At 37.2% G+C, this 23,901-nt stretch overlaps 1 protein-coding gene across 1 annotated transcript in view; it reads left to right on the top strand.

Annotated features, from left to right (window-relative positions):
- The window catches only part of LOC104159409 (usherin-like), a 138,319-nt gene that overhangs the window by 28,797 nt on the left and 85,621 nt on the right, over positions 1–23,901 (top strand). Inside the window, exons 7-12 of the mRNA XM_009697307.1 lie at positions 296–505; positions 1,894–2,096; positions 3,942–4,054; positions 10,822–11,020; positions 19,099–19,267; positions 21,727–21,948. Coding sequence (XP_009695609.1) covers positions 296–505; positions 1,894–2,096; positions 3,942–4,054; positions 10,822–11,020; positions 19,099–19,267; positions 21,727–21,948 — 1,116 coding nt within the window. The remainder of the gene's footprint in view (positions 1–295; positions 506–1,893; positions 2,097–3,941; positions 4,055–10,821; positions 11,021–19,098; positions 19,268–21,726; positions 21,949–23,901) is intronic.

The raw sequence follows: 23,901 nt of genomic DNA, 5'->3' as shown, positions 1-23,901 counted from the left end.
TAATTTGTTTACTTCACAGATTCCATTGTCATCATGGGGATGTCTAGAAAGAAAGCTTTCTCCAATGTTAGATAGGATGTTGAACTGTTAATGATTTGACAAGTTTGGAAGAGCAGTCTGCATCACTGCTCATAAGGGTGAAATTGAAGACACTTGATGGAATCTTTGCATTTTTTAAAATAAGGGGGTCTGTATAAAATTTGTTTTTCTCTTCACAATAAATGCTGTAGATAAGAAACTTACTGACTGAATATTTCCCAGTTGAGCTCCCAATGTTTTTCCTTTCTTTTCTTAGCGCTAGAAGATTTGCAAGGAAATGTTGTGTATTTCACCCTCTTCTTGAATTCTACTGATGATAGAAGATCTCTGAGGATCCAGGCTGATGTAAACTCTATAGTCATGGGTGATTTGCAGCCCAACACGGAGTATGAGATATTTATTCAAGTTTTTAATGGAGCCCACAGCATCAACAGTGAAGTTGTGCATGTGACTACCTCGGATGGAGGTTGGTTAGCAGTGAAAGTAGCTTGGCTTAAAATCTGAGAATGAAATTGATTGATTTTTGTTAGGGTTGAGATCAGTCATCCTTCCATTATAAAATTTCCGGTATAAAAGGAAAAAGGGCTAAAACGCTAAAATGCTTAAGTGCTGGTTGTCATCATGTGGTAGATCAATAAATGGTTCCACTGAGACAGAAGCAAAAGCTCTAATAGCAGATATTAACCCAGTTTGTTCTCATCTTCTCCTGCATATTCCTCTCTGTGTGCACTAAGTTTGGAACTGAGTTCATATCAATAAATGGTGGAATTTAGAAACAATTAATGGGCTTTTTAAAAGTTTTGCTCTGTGAAGCGGTGTGCTTTTGACATGACAGTCACACACAGGGCTTTTCCTGAGTCACCAGAAACTCCAGGTGTAAGTTCAGCCTCTAAGAAAATTCTTTATGAGTCATTTCTATGCCAGTGGGCAAGCACAGGGCGGAGGGGGAGGTTGAGAATAAAATAATAACAAAAAAAATGTGCACCTGAAATGTGTTTAGAATGGTCTTTCTAATCTTTTTGCTTTATAAAATCTCATTATAAACATTAGAATATCATTACCTCAGAAGCAAGTGTTCCAGGTCATTAGCAAAGCACTTTAAGCCAGGATTCCATTTCCTTTCTGATGCCAAAGGTCAGCACCTTTTGTTTATAAAATAGAATCAATCGTAAGGGCAATTCTTCAACTGATAAAGATGGGTTCTCATGATAAAAATAGGTCTTTGCATGGTTATTTCTGACATGCTTAGATAATTATGTAATTTAACACTAAGAAAGGTGTTGTGTTTTTTTTTTTTAAATAAGTGTTAGACTTCATCATTACCTATAGTAATCAACACTCAAAACCATTTACATAATGACAATATTGCATATTGCTTCATATTGCTTCAGCTATGAGGCTGATAATGTCACGTTCCACCAGACATAAAGTATTTTGGTCTCAGGTTTTGTTTTAAAAGTAAAATGCTCTGGTTTTCTCTCTTTTTTTTTTTTTTTTTTTTTTTTTTTTTTTTTTTTTTAGAAGGATTAGGATTGGGGGAGGCACAAAAGTAATAATTTGTGTGTTGGCAGTGCAGATGGGTGAATAATTTATCATCGTATCTCACTGGCCACATACTACTGATGATTGACACTATGCTGCTGGTATAAAGCATTTTACCATCAGCTCTCATGGTTTCTAACTGAGAGTATAATAAGCCAATTTACAGAAGACTACAGACTGTGATAACTTCATCAGAGGAAAGCAGATAAGCAGTGAACCCTTTGCTAAACCTAAATACTAATCTGCATTTGGTTAAACAAGTGCTTTTGCAGAGACAGCTGGAGTTTATTCAGTTTCTTCCTTTATTTCTAGAGCCTGAGGGCATGTTCCCTCCAGAGGTTGTCATCATCAACAGTACAGCTGTACGTGTCATCTGGACATCGCCTTCAAACCCGAATGGTGTTGTCACAGAGTACTCTATCTATGTAAATAATAAGCAGTACAAGACTGGAATGAACGAGCCGGGGTCCGTCCTTTTAGCAGATTTGTCTCCATTCACTGTGTATGATATACAGGTTAGAATATCTTTTCTGGGTTGTGTAATATACTTTAATTTTATATAAAAGATGTATATTTCCAAGTCGAATATTGTTTCATGAATTTCTTTACATATATGTAAAGAACACATATGGACATATTTTTGCACTGATGTTTGTGTGCATATACATACAAGGCATAAATTTATTTTCAGCATATTTTAGGTCTGTGTGTACTTTTCATGATACAAATTTCCATTATCTTTTTTCAAACCATCAAAACTCCATTTACTTTCCCCTAAATGCTCTGTGCTACAACATTAGCAAAGCCCCAATATATATTACAAAGAGGCAAAGATTCTACTCCTAGTCATTAAAAGAAAATTGCAATTGTTTTAGAAACATCAGGCATGCATAATGTATCAGCACAGAGAAATAATGATGTTGCATTTGTCATCCTTTTATCATTTTTTTTTTCTCCTTATCCTTCTGAGGAGGAAGGAGAGATGACCATAGTTGTACTTTTATGCTGTTAATAAGTACAGTATTTTTTCTTTGCTTTTCCCTTTCTCTATTTTTACCTCTCTATTCATATATCTAATGAAAGGCAAAATACTATGTGCAGAATTAAAAAAAAAAAAAAAAAAAGATTAAATATCTTAAATATCTTTCTATCATCCTTAACTTGTCTTAATATAGTCAAGAAATACTGTTTGCCACATAATTGTAACTATTCCTGTTTATTTCGTTCAGGTTTGGTTTGCATTATATATGAGAAGGACTTAGTAGTACCATGATTACTTCATTCTGAAATTTGCATCTAGTTACTACATGCCATAAATAAACATCACAGACAGGCATGCCGTAACAGATTTCTATGTTCCAGCCCCTCTGAAACAGCAAACCTCCATCCATGAATACACATAAGACTTTCTGAATGCCGCTTGGAAACACATTTGTCTTTTCTCAATAACAATGCAAATTCAGTGTACTGCCTCACTTATAGACCCTCTATAGTAATTTACCATGGCCACCTTTTGTTGCTTGAGATGTTAATTATTCTTCTCTTCTGCTTTCCTAGTCTTTATACTGGACTTATATTTGCATCAATGTGATAGGTAAAACCAAAATAAGCTGGGTTGTGTTGTGTTGGTTATTTTTTTTTTCTTTTGATTCTTTTTCTTCTTGTCCTGGAAACAATATCATCTTGGATGTATGTGCGGTAATCTTACTGCATTATCTTTCATTTTTGGCGCTCTTTTATTTTGTGTAATTTCTCTGTTGACAATACAGAAACAATGTTACCATCCTTCACTAGCTATTTCATTTTGTCTCTGCTTAGTTTATTCCCAAGAACTGAAAGAATAAGTTTTTATTTCTGTGGAATTTTTTATAACAAAGTGTATGATTCATATTTGCATTTTTCACTTTTAATTTTCCAGAATAGACGTGAAGGAATAGAAAATATTAAGGAAACATTATCCTTATTTTTCTGTCAGAATATACAGTAGGTGTAGAAAACTTACTCAGGACCGCAAATCAAAGTACATTTTTTTTCAGTGTTGTGTACTAGATTCTACACATACATACATGCAGAAAAACAAATTCACTGCAACTCTGTTGGAGCTAATTTAATAGAGAACAACAATTAGTGCCAGAGGGCTGCATGTATGCTTTTTTTGAAAATGGTGTGGGAAAATGTGACACGGTGCCATGTATCTCTGGTACATATACTTACCTGAAAGCTGCAGTATTATCCTGACTATATGGAATCCATTAATTAGAAAAGAATAAAATCTTGGGTGAAGAGAGAAGTCTAAACAAGTAGCAGAGCTGAATAATTTCTGCAGCTGAGTGTGTGAAACTCATGTTCTTCTTCGTCAGATTGAAGCCTGCACGGTGTATGCCTGTGTGAGAAGCAATGGGACCCAGATTACAACTGTGGAAGATGAGCCAAAGCAGCTGTCAGCACCCATTATTCACATAATTGGCTCAAGGTACTATGTTATAGGTGGCTTTCATATATCAGAGCAATTTGTAGCTGGAATGGGGACCAGAATGTAAGGTTGTCTTCTCTCAATTGAGCAAGGTGCATAACAGAATTCAGTATACACTTTTAAAACATTTTTCATGGTGGTTATTTTTGGTCTTGGAGCTTTTGGCCAAAAGAGTGATCGAAGAAATCTCACCCTTGGTTGATTGTACATACCCATTTGGGTATCACTGTGCTGTGGTAATAAATAAAGCGTAAGTGGAAGTAGTTAAGAGAAGTGTAGAGGAATGAAAATTATCACATTTTGCTGTCAGTTAAGAAGAGGAAGATTAATGTTCAGGGAGCAATGTGATGCTGATAATGGGAACTTAGAATAATTTGGGGTAAAACAAAAAGTCGCCTATCACAACAGTAAGAATTAGTAAGCTATCTTAAAAGGCATGTCTCCTTGAACCACTGTTTGCGATCTGCCTATCCACTACAACCACATGCGTGGGCAAACTTCTTAATTTTAAAGGGAGCATCAGATTTGCAGTTCTTAGAAGCAGCCAGATAGTAACATATACAGTGATTCCTTGGGAGTTAACGTCTTCCAAAGACAGACTAAAACTAAGCTCGCTAACACATTTTTCAGAATTATACCAACAATAAAACAGTTAGCCTCCTGTGTTTATGTTACTGTTCATGTGATTTTTATTACACTTCTGGTGGAGTATGCTATTTAGCAGCGTTTCTTTTATAAAAAGAAAAAAAAATCTTTTTTTAAAAAATCTAACATTTGAGCCTTCAGAAATGGCCAGCAGAATGGATTTGCTCCTCCACTCTCTTAAGGACTTTGATTTGCTGTTTATCATTTCTACATTTTGCTTGAATTCAGTATTTGTCTCTGTATAAGGGTGAAATTAAGCTTGCTATTTTCTGTCACACATACAGATATAGTCAAAGCTTGTTTGATGATAAGAACTCAATTCAGGATCTCATCTTTTGCCCTTGGCTTTAACTTATGTATGCCTTTGTCTGTATTGTCTGTACTGAAAACACTTATGCATGTTTCTGCTATTATATATAGACTAAATATGTCATAACACATGAATGCAAAAGGATCAAAAATGCTTTCCTACTTTGTAATCTGCTCAGCCAGAAACAGACTCTGTTTCTACACTGCCTTTTCCTACATGTCATATTATCATCAGCTGTTCTTATATCCCAAAAGAATACTAACTACTGATCGATTGCCCGGACATGTCTGGCCGTGGCCTACACGTGCCCCGGGTAGTTCATTTATTTGCCACGGTGGATTTGCTAGAGTGGAATTTAATCAATAGCTAATTCATTAATTCTGGTCCTAGAGTATGTAGGGATTGTGCAGTACAAAAATGACTGGCTGGCTTCAGCTTTGATTGAAATATGACAAACACTACAGCTGACAGCTTCAGCAAGTGCTGGGCTGAATATGAATTTTGCTTATTTATCTTCCATAAAAGAAAAAGCTTGGGCAAAAAAAGCAGTTTGTGTAGACAAGAGGACATTTTAATACATATCTGTCATCAGACAGAGAAAAAAGGCATCTCTGGAATATAGGCTCATGGGATACCTGAGATATAATACAAACTGTGCAGTTTATTGTCTTTAATTGGAATCACGGCGTTTTTCCCTCTTCTGAATCAGTTTGGGGGGCTGTATTATTGATGAGAATGCTGTAGGATAATGTCTTTGTAGCATTCACAAATAATTGTTTTAAAATTTGCCTCAAGGTGCTGCTTGACATAAATTATAATTTCACCCACCAACTTCTTAAAAGTCTTTGTGATAGCAGCTCCATCCACACTGTTCTAATGAAGGTTATACCACCAGAGCCGTTATAAATACCTTACTTTTCCACCCCTTACAGTTAATAATTCAGCTTCAGGCTGAAACTTGGCACAAAAGGTCGGAGTCCTGGAATGATTATTTTATAATGCCAGACTTCAAATAGAAAAGACTATGGGACCCAATCCTGAAGTCACAAGTCAGATTCTGCTTTGTTATGTTTCTTACCTGGGTTTTGTGTTTTTTGGGGGGAGGTGGAGAGGTCGCATTTTCCATGTTTAGGTAGAAACAACTCTTATTGAAATCATCTATGTTTTTTTTTTTTTTCAGTTAGGACCTTAGGGTCTGTCTCTATAGAGAAGTTATTTTATTTTATTACACAGTTTAGAAACTTCTCTGAGTACTGCATGCATGTGGATTCTGACTTCAAGTTTGTGCAGTGGGTTAAATTGTTGTGGTGTGTTGGACAATAGTTCATTCCCCTTCAAAATATTTTTCTTCCTTCTTTTTTTCCTTGTAATACAGCATGCTTTGGTTTTTTTCTAATAACAATACTTGGTAGCAGCTTTGTTCCTACCAGAAAACTGAGGCACAGTGCAGATGAACCCTGCTAGCAGTTCTGTTCAGTGCTTAACTAAAAGGTTGTTGGCTCTGAAAACACCACGTGGTGTAAACTAGGGAAAATCCTTCATAGCTTCATGAAGAAAGAGAGGGTCCTTTATGCACCTTCGGAGGAACCAGAATCCCTGGTCAGGGTGTAATAGAAAACTCAAAGAAGATAAGGCCATGGGAGAAAAGCAAGGTGAATTCTTTGATTTGATTTTCAGTATCATGGGGCTTAGGAAGGTTTCTGTATCAGATGCTGTACGTGGGTAAATGAGCTGGAGGAATTACTTCAAATTGATGTGTTAGTGAGAAAGATTTTAGAACAAATGGATAAAACACATAGCAACAAGTTGTTGGGATGATGGTATTTGCTCAGGAGTTCTAAAGGAGCTCAAACATGAAAGTGTCAAACTACTGTGCTGTGTAAAATATCATTTAAATTGGTCTTGGTACTGGAGTAATGGAAGATGAGACAATGTAGTGCAGATTTCTCCAAGGATATCTGGGGAACTAAAGACCAGTAACTCTGATTTTCCATACTGGGAATATGGGTGGAAAGTAAAAAAGAGAAGGGGATTCATAACTATGCGAATAAACATGGAGTACTGGGGATGTTTGTTGTGGAGTCACGTCCAGCCCGCCTATCACAAGCTAACCAGAAATATCCAGAGGACAGGCAAAACACAAAGGTTTGTCATGTACACTTAGTTTTATAGTGCTTTCCCTAAAGTACTCAAGGCAGTGTTCCCATGGAGGAAACCCGATCACTCTCCCTATTTTAGTAATGGGAAAAACAAAGCACAGAAAGATTTCTCTGAGAAGTTTGTAGCAGCAACAGAAGCATGATACTATTTATCACACTCGCTGTACAGTGTCATACCGCCTCTTTAATTATGTTAGCAGTGCGGCTGACGATACAGCAGGTAGTTAACTCTTGTGCAATAATGCTCAAGCAGCTGCTCGGTGTGTGTGATCTCCTGATAAGGAAAGCACTTTATCCACTGGTCATTAATAATAGCAGTGTTCCCTATCTTAAGAATGTCAGCTGATTATTGTGATTTTTCTATGATTTTTTTTTTTTAATTCCAGCTCCACATCTTAGATTTTATGTGATTTTTGTAAAATTTAACCCTTGTATGTGATGAGACTAACATAACATTCATTCTCAAGATTCAAAAGTGGACCCATGTTACATTTTTAATCTTCATGGTTAAACCTTTGCTACTGTGTTGAGAAAAAAGAAATCAGGAGTTCTTTTCATAACTCATGGACACTTAAAGCTGCTGATACTTGAAGCAGGCAAAAACCAGAATTTCCTTTGCAAAGTCTGCTTTACCAAAATGTATCTGATGTGATATGAAAACTCTGAAATGTTTATATTTTTTCATGGATTTTAAAAAAAATAATATTTCTACCCAGAAATGTCAGAATGAATTCTCTTTGCATGCTCTAGCCGAAGGATTTCAGTTTGCTCTGTTGCACCAAAAGCAAATGCACCTTTGTGGATCAGTTTGAAATTGTTTATCTCCTGGACGTGCTGCAGTGCCTCATGGACCTTGTAGTCTGAAGCAGTTTGTTTCTGTGAACCTGGTTAGGCTGCCTTTTCCGTGGGAGGGAGCTCTGCGTCAGATTTTCACCACGTTGACAGCAATCACAGAAGGGACTCATCCAACATTTGAACAATCATAAATTGCACATGCTTGAAGTGAAGTTTCCTCCGGGCAGACAAGGATTATACTCCACATGCCAGGTGTTGTATGCTCATCTGTGCCTAGAATTTGCAAGTCTGCTTCTGTGGTTCAGGCTGTGGGCACTTTCCAGCATAGACACAACTCCAGTTTATATGAGAGGGAGTAACTGGGGATGAAGAGGAGAGGGTGGGCAGGCTCCGTCCCCATGTTCCTGCAGCTCTATCAAATGCACCGCACCTGATACAGCTGGTTGCATACTAAAGCACCCATCGTGACCCATGAAATATGTACCTGCTCAAGGAGGTTTTCAGCTCAGCTTGGGGTATTTGTCCAGATGGGGGCTGTCAAAAAGCGTCTGCAGTCCTGTGAAAACTCTGCTGATTTTTTTAAACTGAGCCATGCATCATTCTTGCTATAATGCTTTCAAAACCACCAAAATTTGCCATGGGTGGCAAACATCAGAAGGTGTAGACATGACCGAAACATTCATAAAATTGTGAGGGAGTCTACTTATCTGTGAATCATTATTGGAAGGTCATACTGAGTTTTACCCTTTTGGTGGCACTGGTCAGTGAACTCCTGTGCCACGTAATTTTCTTGTGCAGCTGCAGCTTTAGACAATACCAGGCTATGTCCACCCCAAATGTGTATCTATAAATTGAATAATAATAAAGCGATTGCTTGTTAAAAGAAAGAAATACATGCTGAACAATGCAGAAAGGGCAAAATGTTCAAATCATTGCATCAATTCTTAGGCCTAATTTGAAATTATTTTAGAGAGAAATATGATCTGCAGAACTGCAAAAACTGGCACAATTCTTTGAAAATATACCCTTGAGGGTCTGAATGAAATTTGCAGAAAGCAAATAATTCAAAAATATGACTGGAATGCTTTCTTTGCTCCTGTGATGTATACTGTGCAAAGACGAGGAGAGAGTTACAATGGCATTTATAAAGGTTGAAGTACTACCCTTCTTTTCATTTTCTTTTTATCTTTTTTTCTGAAGTTCATATAATATATTTTCCTGCTTTTATGTTTTTAAGTTAGATCCTGTAACATTAGTTAAAAGTAGACCCTTGTATGTGTGTGAGTGTGTGTTCCTGTGCATGTGGTAGAGTACACAGTGAATATAAAATAGCCACCTATGGAATATGGAATTAAATCTATGGTTCAGATGAAGACTTTGGAATGATAATGGTGACTCTACAAGTCACCTATGAAGTTGTTCCATCATAGGTGACATTAATCCCTGTTCTGCAAAGGGTTATTGCTGGGCGTATTTCTCTGTTTATACCTCAAGGAAGTGAAATAATAGTTCAGTTATTTTTATTCTGTTAAGGTGTCAAAGTTTATCTCAGCAGCTGCTGTTTCACTTCACACTTTCACTTCAAATTAATGCTAATTTATGATGTCACTGGCATTCTGACAGTGGCTATGTAATTGGGACATGGAGATTAAAAAGAGGTACTTGGAGCCTAAGTATATACTATGCGATGTTGTCAGTCCTCCTATTGATCTACATGTAGCATTGGGATCTCCTCTCTACCCAAAGAGAGTCATAGTGAAAGAAATCTGTGTCTTATGTAATGTTGCAGAATGATTACGCAAGAAATGAAGTTTTAATTTGAAATACCAATGTAAAATATGTACATTACAAAAGAGCAAATTTCTGTTTCAAATGTCCCTTTTGACCTTTTTTTTTTTTAAATTGTAATATTAAGTAAGATTTTGGAGCTAATATCTGTATATTTTCAGCAGTGACAGGCATGCTACAGTTTAACAAGATTTTTCCCTTAAGAGACTTTCTTCCTTAAACTGTTTATGGTCTGATATCAAACCTGAAATCAACAACAGGATTTTGGTTTACAGATGGTCTTTTGCAGGCTGCTGCAGTCACGTTTTGCACTCAAAGTCAAAAGTCTTGAGTCTTACTAGTGATAAACACTTGCAGTTTTTACTTCTAATTTTATGTCAATGAATGTATTTAAGCACAGAAGAGAACTAGTTCTTACTGACACTGTGATGAGTTCTTTCTTTTAATTCTGTGCTGAAGAATACATTTCAAAGCAACATACATTTTTTGTATAATGTTTTTGGAAGCAGGGAAAAGGCAAGGTGAAGACAGATCTGTTCTAAATGGTGACTGAGCACAACGTGACTAAGCTGCTCTGGCGACAGCTCAGGGGGCGAGGGGTGGTCTTTTGACCCTCAACTGCCCATCCTCTACCGGTTCCTATCTGAGAATGAAACGGTCACGCCAGTCCTGACAATAGTTCGTGTATGCCTTTGCTATAGCACCAGGAAGGCATACTGAATCCTTTCTCCTACCACTGAAATGAGAACAGTAAAATGTTAAAAGTTTATTACACATAAGTTTCTGGAAGTATGAATGAGATGTCTTTTAAATAGCAACCTTTAAGGACTTTGATTGCATGTGTGATTTATTTTCCCAGAGTATTAGCACATATTGACACTTTTTTCAAACTGTTACAGCTTTAGGTTATTAAAGCAGCTGTGAAACTCACCATCCAGAGGAATGTTTTGGACACTTCAAAATATTTCACTCCATGTGAACTACTATATGCTAAACCTTTAATGTAAGTACCCATAGAAGCATAAATACTTTCAATGATTTAACAAATGTTAATTTTCTGCTTATTGTAGATCTCTTCAAATCAACTGGGCATCACCAGGACAGCCAAATGGCATTATCCTGGGATATGAACTCTTACGTAAAGCATGGCAGAGGTGTACCCCATCAAAGACTTCAAGAAGCAGCAAAAGTAACAGAATGTGCATCTCATTAGAATGTAAAAAGCATGAAAATATCTGTGGAGAAGTGTGTTATCATCCAGAGTTGAAGGTACATGTATATTCTTAAGTGAGCGATGTAATGAAAAATTATAATTTTAGGAATAAGTGTGTAAACCAAACCTCTTTAGTTATCAGAGGAAGGGAAGCGGAGGGCTCTGCTTCTTTTGCTATTTTAAAATCAAGGCCCTGATACACGTCTTGAAACTTTTAAAAATCAAATACGGATGTTTGAGCTCGGTACAGGGATAGCTTTGCAAAAATCTCCAGCAGTGTATATGAGTCAGCTGATGACAAGTGATTCTGTTGCCTGAAGTCTGTGATTGTTGACTTTATTTATTCTTTCAGCAGAAATAAATTGGTTAACATTTATGAATATGTCTTGTATTAACACTTTGGCTTGGAGCAATAGCGTGGTTCTGAAGTGAATCCCCAGATAGTTTTCATTTACTACATGCTAGTTCAGGGTAGAAGTGGTTTTAATACATGCGAACTAAATCTCTTGCACAGGAAGCTAAGCTTGAACCTGTGTTTCAAAAACCCTTCAAATATACTCCAACTCTGGATGGGGACTTTAGGCTCCCGACCAGTTTGGGGACCATCTCACTTTGCAAGCATGGATCTGAAGTTTCTTCCCTTCAGAAAGCTTTGCTCCACGTGCATAGTGCAGATGTTCACCCCAAGGAATCAGGCTGTATCTGATCCAAAGTAAATCTCACAAGCCACATGTAATGAAAGTTTGAGGAATCTCAATACCAACGTCTTGAATCCACTGATCCAATCCCATTGTGACAAACTACATAGTGGCCATACAGATTTCTGTATTTATTTTTGCATCCCACTTGGAACAATTAGTTTTGCTCAGCGGTGTGCCCTACATAACACGCTGTAAACTACTAGAGGAGATTATTTGTCAGCTCAAGTATTCAGGTATCTGTGGAGCACATGATGGGAGTTCATATGGCTCCTTTGGCATAAAGTGATCACATTAGACCACTTAAAGGCCATGGGAAATTTTCTAGGTGTATGAAAATTCTCAAAAATATTAGTAAAACTACAAAGCTTCTCCGTGTGAGGAATCATTCCTCAAAGCCTGCACGGCAAATAGTGGTTATTAACATGACTTGCTGGGGGTTTTTTTCCCTCTCTTAAATTCTTCCTTGGCTAAATGCTTAATGACCAGATTCTCTAGTACAGAAAATCTATTTAGATTCATCTACAAGTGGGTGGCTGTTACATGACAATGATGAGCAGCTCTGAATGGGATCCATTGTGATTTGTCAGATGTATTTTTAAATTATGGCTATTTTCAGGTTAATCTTCATATGAGTTCCTGTTTAGGAGTAGGATCAATAGTGTAACGGGAGTCTGTAATGGTTTTTATTGACAAATGAGGTAGAAAACTCTTAGTTTGAAAGTAAGATTTAATGTAATGAAATAGTGTCCCTATTTGTCAAAGGCATCATCACATGTTCCATGGCTAAAGCAAACAATATGTATTCACAAGATTCCCTGTCAGACAAGACAGTAATTAAGGGAGTGAGTTATTTGAGGGGTTTAAACAAAAATATAAATTATTCCAGCCAACACAGCGTTAGCTTTTGAGTTCCCTTGAAAGCAATACTATACTAAACGTATGTATTTCTGAAATCTTGCAAGTGAATTATGGGCAGTCCTTTCTTCTCAAAGGTAAATTTATATATTTCAGGTTTTTGGCATGGTAGACTTTTTAATAGATCTCGGCATGTGTATGAGTTAAATTTATATTACATTAATTTTAAAAGTTTTCTTCTCCTTTTTTATTTTTTCAGCCTTTGTGTTTATGTTAACTTTGAGCTTGGAAAGTGTCCATTTATTTTTATAGCTTCCTGACTTTCTAATTTTTTCTAATTAATTTTGCGTTATTTTGTTATAATGGTGTGTCTGTATTCTCAGAGGCTGATTAGGAGTGGGTGCTATTTGTTAAGTAATGGAGATATAATAAATGACTGGAAGATCCCCAGGAAACTGAAGCACTCATACATAAAATGACATGGGAGTAATTTTTGTGGGTGAATTGATTAAAATTCCCCTCCCAATGCTTTGTTTGTTTTGCTATGTGTATCTGCACTAGGCATCCAAAATGTCTGCAAGATACCTACAGAGCTCCTGGCACATCCATGTTCCTCTTAAACTAGAGTCTGCAACAGGGACAGCATAAGACCTTATGTGGCAGCCCTCTGTCACACTTTTATAGAATCCACTGTCATTCTGTGCCAACTATAACGCTGAAGCATTTATGCTAGTACATGTGGACTTTAGATTCGACAGTCTACTGGACAGAAGTGAAGAAAAGCAACACTGACCAGTGTACACTTGTTCTGAAAAGAAAGCCTTTTATCACAGTGCCAGCTGCTATCCACCATACATTAATTGTACAGCCAAATGTGAAGAGATACCACTGAGAATTAAATGCTGAGCAGCTTAAGTAATGTTCAGATCCAGAATAATAAACAAGTTTTTTGTTCATTTGATGATAGACTGGTCAGGCAAAGCAGGCAGATTGTAGTTCCAATAGAGTAATAGGTTGTGGAGTTCTCCCTTTTGCTCAGGTCATTTATTGCACGTTGTATACAAGACACAATGGGTCTAATTTCCCTCTTACAATTTCCTTGAATTCAGAAGTATAAAGTCAAAACCAAGCCTTTTACACAAAAATAATTTGGAAATATATCTTGGGCTATTTATTGATATTTCCTTGTAGATTTATGGGTTACATTCCGCATCATCAGCTTGCTATTGTAAGGCAATGCAGAAAAAGAGGGATTTGTTATAATTTCTTACCTACCTAAGAGATCACCAAAATATAATCCCCTCCATCCATAGAAATCAAAGTGTTTCAGTAATAGGAAAACAAGGGTGTGTTTTCTCTGTGCAGCAGAGCGGGATGCAGAGACTCTTCAGATAACATTGGCTGAATTGGGTCCAACTAAGTAGCGCAGTTATATCAGAAAGGCAGTCCTAAACTGCCTGGCTGCAGAGTTGCACTGGTATGTGTGTGCTGTGTTTGGGATCCAGGTTAGTGTCTCTGCATAGCGCTGTGAAGTGTAAATAAACCAACTTGCTGAGAGCTGTCTTGGGAATCTCAAAAAGAGTAAATGACCTTTTCACTACAAGGGACACGTGTACATGCACATTCATCGGCTCATGTAGGCCTGAGATTAAGGCTAATGAAGACCAAAAAACCCTGCTATCCTAAATAATCTTTGCATCAAATCCCTACTTCTTGTTTTTAGTGGTTATCTGGTTTTCTGCTTCAATGTTAGAAATATTTGTTATTTTAACTAAAGCTAACACAGTGCTCTGCCCAGTATCCTTACCCTGGTGTTTGTAATCAAACTTGGATGGTTTTATAGTTCTTGAGCACAGAAACAATTTAGAAAAGGTTTTTTGGATGTAGTTTTGCAAAAAAGCTGAGAATACACTCATGATGTGTTTTGTCAGCTGCCAGGAGGGTCCCTATGTCCTGTGTACCTTTTATAGTAACAGACTTGTGCTGCTTGGATGTTTCCAAGCTACCAAAATTGACAGTCTTTTCATAGCTGTTTTCAGTAGGGTGTGATCCATAACTCCACCCATATTTGAAATCGCAAAACAGACATCAGCTTACAGAGCACATATCATGAGCTCTGCAGGGATGTATTTCAATTAACAAGGGAGTGTGCCCTGGCTTCACCCACAATGGACCGTAATTTCAATACCGATGGGGAAGGCATTCGTGTATTATCCTTGTAGCTACTGAACTGTCCTTCTGTTGTTACTGGCATCCTGAGGTGAACGCTGAAAATAATGAGACAGGTACAGTACAAAAGTAATTAAAATAGTGGCATAAAGGCTAATAATTGTGTACACAATGGATCATGAGTATGAACATCAACGGTTAAAAGGGTCCTGACTGAAGGTGTTAATACAGCTTCAGCACTTTTTATTTTCAGTAGCAACAAGACGTATAAATCTGCCGTTAATGAACTAATCAAATATAACTCTGACATTACTAGGAAGTACAGGCTTACCCCTTTACTCATTGTAATTAACATATGTCATTAGTTAAAAACGCCAGCAGAACTCTTCTCTTTAAGGACAGGAGGAGCAAAATGGTGGGTTGATAGCTAGCCTCAAAAGCACAATTGTCGGGAGTGAACACTAACACATCTCGACACTGGTGAAGGATATTCCACCAGTATTTATGTAAAATTTACTATTAATGCTAGCAATATTGTGCAAATTCTTTTCAAGTTCTTTCAGGCTTAGAGAACTTTTAAAAAGATTACACTTCATATATAGTGTGTGTTGTAACACACCTGAAAGACAGGAAATGAAACTCATTTTAGTAAGATAATATACAGTGATTTGTAACAGAATAACAATATTTTTCTGCTGATGGATTTTAGATCTAAGGCTGTATCAATTACCAAAAGAGAACAGCAGTTTGAGAAAAGAAAGAGGTGAGCAAGTATACTTAGCAAAAAAGGGTGTCTATATAGATTCAGAGATAATGTAAGTAAAAAAGAATGAACCTTGCTAATTTAAAATATGCCCTCTCACATGAGAACATGATGGGTCAATCATTACTATGGTGTTTGCTCCACAGGCAGAAATTTTTAATGAACTCCTGTAGCTAATAGGAATTCCTTAGAGTGTTTTGTGAATTGCTATTTCACAAAGTGGCTCTGGCAGCAGTCGTTTGACAAGAAGGATAAACATGGCTGCCTAGCACATCTGTTTATTTGAGTAAATCAGTCCTAGCTCAGCTAGCATGTGTCCATAAGGCCAGGTAATATCCTTCAGCAAAGTCTTCAGCAAGCAGAGGGATCAGGGATGACACAATTTTAATTAAAAGAGAGTTGCATAGATGCATTTGGAGTATTTTTTGAAATTGTTAAAATATTGTGTAATCCTGCCTGCCAGATTCGATATCTAGTAACTCTCTGCTAGTGTCATAGCTGGCTGGGCCTTTCTCAGGTATGGTAATAAGCCTTTCTTTACGCCCAGCCCTTCCCAGTCCCTGTGCTCCGGGATCACAGTCCCTCTGTTGGCTTGGATGGGAGGATAACTACAGCATTGATTTGTGAGTAACGCAGTTTACCAACATTTTTAAGGGCTCCCATGATAGGTAAAGATGAACATCTTGTATCATCTCCATAGATGGTAAAGATGTTCTGGTTAGCAAGCATATGTCAAGCATCCAACCCTCTGTACGGCGGTGAGATCTCTGACCTGCCTAAAATGTTGGTGTCACTGTATCTGATTGCTGCAAGGCTTCTACTTTCATGTACACAGTAACACTATCCAGTTGGGACTGTCACTTAGAGATCTAAGAGGATGAGATAATAATAACCTTTTGCCACTATAACTTTCAATCCATCTGCTTTTCTTCTTTGTCTATGACATAATTTTAGCATTACTTGAATGCATTTTATTTTATGGATTGATAATGCAGAATCCTTGGGCTGCATATCAATGCAAATAGAAACTAACTATCTTCAGAGGTCTGCCAAAAAAGTGTTATTTAACGATTTACAGCTGACTGCAGAGGATGTTATGGAGCTACATAATAATAGCACCAACTATATCAATCAGTAATGCCAAATGAGAGTCTGAATGTGTTTTAGAGCTGACTGGATCCCTTTTTGGAAACTGTTTATAGGGTATTGCAAAATACTGAGGATCTTAAATAATTTTTAACGAGGAAAAGTAGCTGCTGAAACTATCGTAACATGCATGGGTGTTCAGCTGGGGCTTTTTGGAGGGAATTCAGGAGGAAAAGGAGAGACACCAGTAATAATGCAATCTTACAAACGATGTTGCAACCAGAATGCTTTAGAGTTAGTACTAAAACGGCTCTCCTGATGTCTGTGAGAAACACACAGAGCAGCTGTTTCTACTGAGGATTCACAAGAGAAGGAGCATTTCTTAAAACTGGAAACATCACATGGAAAGTAAAATGGCTGCTCACGCATTTCAGCCTGGATAATGCCAAAGATGTGCAAGTTTCTTTGTCTGAAAGATGGGAAGACTGTGTGCAGGTGAAATTTGGGTGATGTGCATCAGTGAAAAGAAGGAAACAGTACAGAGATAACAAATGAAATCCAATGAAAAGAAAAAAATTGGGCTAGACAGATCACAATCCCAAGGGGCACACAAATTGGGACCAAGAATGTGTGAGGAACATGTACTTGGCCTCCTTTCATGTGGGCAGGTACAGCATTTACTGGCTCTGGTGTCTCAAGCTCAGAATGCACTAAACAGGACAGGACAGAGGCCAGTTTTTACAAGTGTCAAGAATTGTTGCTAAATGTGATCTATTCTGAGGACAGTGGCACGATAGTACTTGATTTGTAACAATGCTTTTAAATGACTTGGAAATACAGAGAGACCAGGTAACCTTCTAGATTGCTTTGGAGCCAATTTTAAATGAAGAAAAACTGAGCCTGGAGTGCATGCCAATCATAAAAAAAGAAATATCCAAAAGGTAGCACACAGAGGTGTAAAGCAGAGTTTTATTTGACATTTTAACTAATGATCTGGAAGAAAGAACAGTAGGTTGATTAAATTCATAGATTGGATTACATTACCAGTGACAAGGTGGACAGCAAAATAATATAATAGGACCTATAGAGACTCAAAATTTCTGAACAGAAAAATGACAAAATTCAGCTACGTTGGTAGTCTAAAACAGATGCTGAATGAGAAAGTGTGCTGGAGAAGCAGAAAACTGTGTGACAATTCAAAGCATAAAAGGTTATAAAACCTCAAAATATAATGAGGAAACAAGAACACCTTCTGCTGTGTCTCATGTTAATTTTGGGTTACATACTGTTATGTATTGTAAATTGTAACGTCAGAACCTAACCTAATACTCCCAAGGGTGATTTCAGTAAAGGCCGTTCAAAAGTGAACAAAACAAAGCATCGTCTTTCTGAAATCAGAAAGAAATTTTTCATGACTTAAGTAATAGTATTTTTTCTACATATCTATATGTATTTGTGTTAACATTATAAATGTGATAGAAATTAGATGTCCAGAGCCTAGTAATATACATTTTTAAAAGTTTTTTGTCAGCTAGTAACTAAAGTACCTAGGTAACAAAAGATCCTTCTAGAAGAACACTTTATTTCTTTGCTGCTAAGATAACCTGATTTAGAATATGGTTAAAGTCAGGGGCAGAAGTGCTCCATGTCAAAAGAAAACAAAGGAGCAACTCTGCTCTAACATCTGTGCTGTACTGCCAACTGCATTTTCTGCCTAGCTGTAAGAGGCATCCTTCTGGCTAAAACAAGTTACACTGACTGTAGGTTCTGAGCTTAAAATTTTTATGATGATTCTACTGACTGTTCTATATGATTTGCTGTGTATACAGTGTGCCATTCTATCAACACAGGAGTAAGTGTACAAATAATTATTTGATTGTTCAAGCGTATAATTTTCTCAACAGCACCTAGAAAGAAGTCCACAGTTAAAAGGCCTTTTCAAAATTCATTTCCATGTAAATTTTATTTTGAAAAAAAAAAAATCCTTATATAAATACCATTCTCTTAAGATCACATTGTCTGAAGAACTGTGGTCATAAATAAGTGATCATGTGCTATAAGAAGAAAATTCTACTTATTTTTATGTGAAAGAAAACCCGAGAGCTGATATTGGAAAATACTGGGTTTTAGTTGTAAGGGTTTCAGATTACAAATTTCATCATAAAAGAATAAATAAATAAATAAGATTTGAGGAGAAAAGAAAAGAATAAGATGATGATAGATTATATCTACATATTGCAATCTACTCCACATTGAGAGACTCAAACAGCCTGCAAGGCATATGAAGATGATTCATATTAATGGACTATTTTATTAAGGTGCAGTATGGTTGAAGGCCACAAAATAGCAGCATTCTGTCAGATACACAGTAGTTTATTGAAGTTTGATAATGCTGGAGGGCACAGGATTTTAGCCAAGTTACGTTTTATTTGACTGCCTTTATATCAGTGGCGTACTAGGATGTGTTTTACTCATTTTCATATACATTGTTTTGCCAGAGAACACACTAAGTTCTGTTTAACAGATACTGCCTTACTGATTTTTTTTTAACTACTTCTAGGTATGTTGTAATGGGATTCTGCATGACAATAAACCTGGCTACCAATGCTGCGAGGACAAGTACATTCCATTTATTCATAATTCACCAGGGATTTGCTGTGGTGGTCAGATACATACTGTGCAACCAAAACATCGGTGCTGTGGTGGTTATTACACTAGGGTATTAGTAGGTAAGAGACAACTCCTTTTCAGTGCTTGAAAGAAACAAAACAACAAAGTTGATATATCTGTTAAACCAAGGAGAATGAAAACATAGCAATAAATGTGGGAGTTATCAAGATTTCTAGATGTCTTTGAGACTTGTGTTCCATGGGATAAGCAAAGAGAATGGCACCAACTCTCTTCTAAACACAGTACACTCTGTTTGTACAAGAAAGGCTTAATTGATGAGACCTGATGATTGGGTCATTTCCCAGAGAACTAATTTATGCCAAACTATACTTAATTGCAGTAAGTGCTGCATAATGGGGAGGGCAGTTCTGCTTAATAGGAACACCGTCAGGCAATTTAGTGGTGTGGTTTAGTTCTCTGCTTGACTTGACCCCATGTGATTTTCCCTAGCCATTTCTTTTGTGGAACAATTGTTAGTATTTGGCGTTGATATTATGGATTATGTCACTTCTACTTGTTTCTGCATTGTATACTCTTTGTTTCTGCCAAAGTTACAGATCAAAGCACACATCCCACATGTATTATCTTTGATGGAAATTTAGCCTTTTCTTAAGGGTGATCATGCTCTTATTCTCAGAACTGTTTGGGAAGTTTGCCAAAACTGTGCTTCTGCGCTATTGTCCAGAGTTTGGTTTTCCAGTTTGTTGGTGAGTTTTTGACAGGGATAGGGGAGGGAAAGGCAGAGGAGAGCCCTTTCAGGGGGCAGTTGTTCAGAGCATATATCTCTTTGTAGGCAATTGTCAGGTCAGGAGCTAAAATGCTTCCATTACTCATGAGCTGGCACACATTCCCTAGGCTCAGAAATGCTTGAATTTTTGCCAACACATTCAGCACATCCCAAGTTCTGATCCTTTGAAAAGTAATTCATATATCACAATATTAGAATGCCTTCCATGATGTCATCAGAAAAAATGCTATCACATGGAAGAAAGAGAGAAGAGTATTTTGCTGGCCTCATTAATCTCAATGTACTGAAATGGAGAGATTATACTGTGACCTCTGTCCCCATCCAGTGGTCTATGTTAACTAGCTTAATGTTGTTTACATCAAGAAAGAAAAGCACCGTGAAACAAAATGTCTTGTGTCTGAAAGTAGTTCTTCAGTCAGCAGTCCACAAGCATTAAACAGTGAATGTTTGAACATGATTTTAAACATTTTTTTCCAAGTATACTTGCTGCATTCTCTTTTTCCGTACTCCAAAGGGCAGCAACACGAACAATGTTGGTCACTTTTTTCTTTTTTATTTTTATAAATATGCTAATAACCTCAAGCTAAATGTTAATGTGGGTCATTCTTTGATAAGGATAACAATTAACTGGTAAGACTGCATGGTAGTTTTCAGAGAGAGAACATTTTCAAGCCTAGCTTGGAAAGGATCCCATTTTGAGAGGTTAATGAGAAGGTTACTGATCCTTTGTGTCTTATGTCTAATAGTTCTTTAAAAAAAAAAAAAGTTTTATTTCCAATAGATGTAAGCCACATTCTGTGTTTTAATACTTTCTCTGTGTAGCAACTAAATTAGATTCCGAGGAATGCAGGAAAATATGATGAAGTATCTAAACAGATTATATCTATTATACTCTAAAAATTTGTTCTCATCTTTTTTTGTTTATTATTGACTTTATTTGATAAAGTTATTTATACAGGAAACTCTCCAAGCATACATATTTCCCAGATGTTGTTTGGCCAGCTTGATAGCTGTAGATGTACTGAAGCACATTGGGCTGAAGGCATGAAGATTACAAATTAGGAAGGCAGTCATCTCCATTTCTGAAACAGTAGTGCAAACATCCATCCCAGAACTAAGATGGGAGGAGAGATTCTTCCAGCAGAGCAGAACAAATAATGCTACTACCACCAGGCACTTCTTTGGCAAGGAACGTGGTGGGGAAGGAAAATGGCGTTCTCCCTCATCTGTTACAATCACATCACATGTTTATTTCTGACAAAAGCTACATTGGGTTTAGGGCACTCTGTCTGTAATCCCCAGTGTTTCAGAAGAAAAGTGCTTGAGATACTACTTTCAATGAGAAAAATTAGTTTTAAAAATCAAAACACATTTATTAACAATCAGGAATCCAAATACTTCAACCACCTCTATTACCTGTCTTCAATAGCAGAACAAAAATCCTACCTCTTCCAAATGACATTTGACCCACAGAAAACATGAATTGTTTGCATTTTGATATATTGCATGATGAATACTTGCATTTTGATATCTTGCAGAGTCTTGACCCTGAATTCGTGAATGCATGTTTCTTTAATTATTGTTACAAATGAATATAATACTTTTATAGCATTCTAAAGTACTGAGTGATTCCATGCTTTCACGTGGAACATTTTGTACATGAAGCTATTAGTGTGTGCACCCAGACTTGTTACTATCAGATGAAAGCCTCTCAGGGATTTCAAGAGCTGTAAGTGCATAAAATCTTTAATTGCATTCTTAAATTGACAGGAGAAGTATGTTGCCCTAATGAAGAGCATAACAGAGTTTCAGTTGGAGTTGGTGACTCTTGCTGCCAGGGAATGCCGTACTCCACATCGGGCAACCAAATCTGCTGTGGTGGATCCCTCCATGACAGTTTCAATCAACAGTGCTGTGGTGGAGAAGTCATAAGCACAGACTTGGTCTGTTGTGGTGATGAAGACAAAGGGACTGCACACAGACCTCTCGCAGGTAAGTGATAAGTTTTCAAGAAAAAAGGGTCTTAATTTTTCTAAATTTCTTGTGACAGTAACCATTCAGCAATGACACACTCTAGATTTAAGGGGTGTATGCCAATTTGTTAAAATGATGTTGCAATTTACTCACCTATTTTGATAGACTGCGAAATGGTGAGCTTTCAATAATCCTTCTTTGCCTTTGTCCAAAAGCTGCAGACGTTGGAGACACCAGAAAATTCAAAAGGAGGGAATGATCTTCCTTTATGCCAGTCAGGAAATAAGACCAGTTCCCTCTCAATGAGTAGAGCAGAGGTTAGACTTGGCTGCCTTGTGCTACCGTAGTGCAAGGATTTTCCGTTTGCTCTGAAGATGTAGCGTTAGTCACCTAGACATTGAAGACCTGCTTGGTGGTCTGTGTCCCTCACTTGTGCATCTACATAGGGGTAAACCTGCTGCAGTTTAAAATTAACAAAACTTAATCCCTAGCACTAGTCACTTATTCACCTGGTATATCCCATTAACTTCTTGCACACCATAGGAAATTAGTCCACCACTCAGAGGTACTATCTGAACGCTACTTCCTCATAAAGCATTCTGTGACTAGCTGGTGACAGAGATTGGAGGGATTATTACAAACTGTATTCAGGTATTTTTATGTGTTTTTTTCTTTCCACAGTTATTAGACAAATAATATACCATCAGCCTTAGGCTTTCTCAGCCTGACAAAAAAGACTTCAAATACAATTGCAGTCTCATAGGGGAGCCCAATTTCAAAACACAGAAATAATAAAGGTTTAGTACTCAATTCAGCTTGGTGTACAAAGACGAGTGATGCAGTGCTTTCACCATATGTGTGCCAGTTTAAGCCTCTAGCTGTACAACTGAGAATCTTAATATCTAACTAAGAATCCAGATCTAAAGACTGAACTCCTTCTTTCCCAAAATATGAGGTCTCTCTCCAGCTTATTTTTTGTATTCACTGGATCCTTCAGCCGCTGTGGTGTTAGAAGTACCCGAGTTCTGTGTCCACTGTCACGAAGGGCTAATCAGAAGAGCCATTGCAACGTTTTCTGCAGTCTCTATATTATCCTTCCCTTCCAGTGGTGACTCCTGGAGTGCATGCTCCAAACAGCACCGCTTGCATGATTTTAGCTCCCCCTCACTGTGATCCCTAATTGTGCCTGATCTACAGCATCTATGCAGGGCTCACGATATCAGCTCTGAAGAAGGCCCTCTCGCATAGCCATGCACTGTGTGGCTGCCACAAGACGGGGCTGGCTCATAAAACATCTCTTTATGTACTTTATTACTTAAACTCTTTTATTTGCCTGCAGGAGCCCTTTAACAAAATCACATTGAATTGACTTTCTCACACCAAATCAAATCTCCCTGGTCCCAGTTCAGTTGTCTTTGTCAATATGTATTTTATAAATGGAGTGAATTAACAGATGCTGTTGGAACAGAACTGCTGGGGTAGCGTTTATATTTTTACTGCTCTCTCTGGGCAGATGAGTTGTGTAGGAGTGTAATACAGGTATCTTGGGATGAAAGTTATGTTCTTCATTTCAGTATATATGTATTCTTAACAGTATTTTCCCTTAAATATATATATATTTAAAAAACCTTTATAACCCTCTTTTTAAAATGTGTTTAGCCTATAGCGCTCTATCATTTACACCATTTTTCTTGAGAATGGGTCACAATGACATTTTTTTGGCTATTAAAAAAAGAAAACAGTGGCTTTTTCATCGTTCACAGGTTTTCTGTGAGGACTTTATGCTGTGAGCCAGCACACAGCTGAACACAAATACAGGTTTGAAAGATGAATTAGTGCTATAGTTGAAAAGAGATTGTGTCCTTTTGCATTAAGCATAGAATAGATTGTGGTTTCTTATCATATTGTATACATCATGCTCAATAGGTTTTTGCTTAATTTCCTAGAGTAATTCAACCTTGCTAAATACAT

The sequence above is a fragment of the Cariama cristata genome, unplaced genomic scaffold (assembly GCF_000690535.1).
Source record: "Cariama cristata isolate BGI_N322 unplaced genomic scaffold, ASM69053v1 scaffold4253, whole genome shotgun sequence".
Lineage (NCBI taxonomy): Eukaryota > Metazoa > Chordata > Aves > Cariamiformes > Cariamidae > Cariama > Cariama cristata.
Note: the sequence above shows the minus strand (reverse complement) of the source record. Positions and strands in the feature narration are given on the sequence as shown.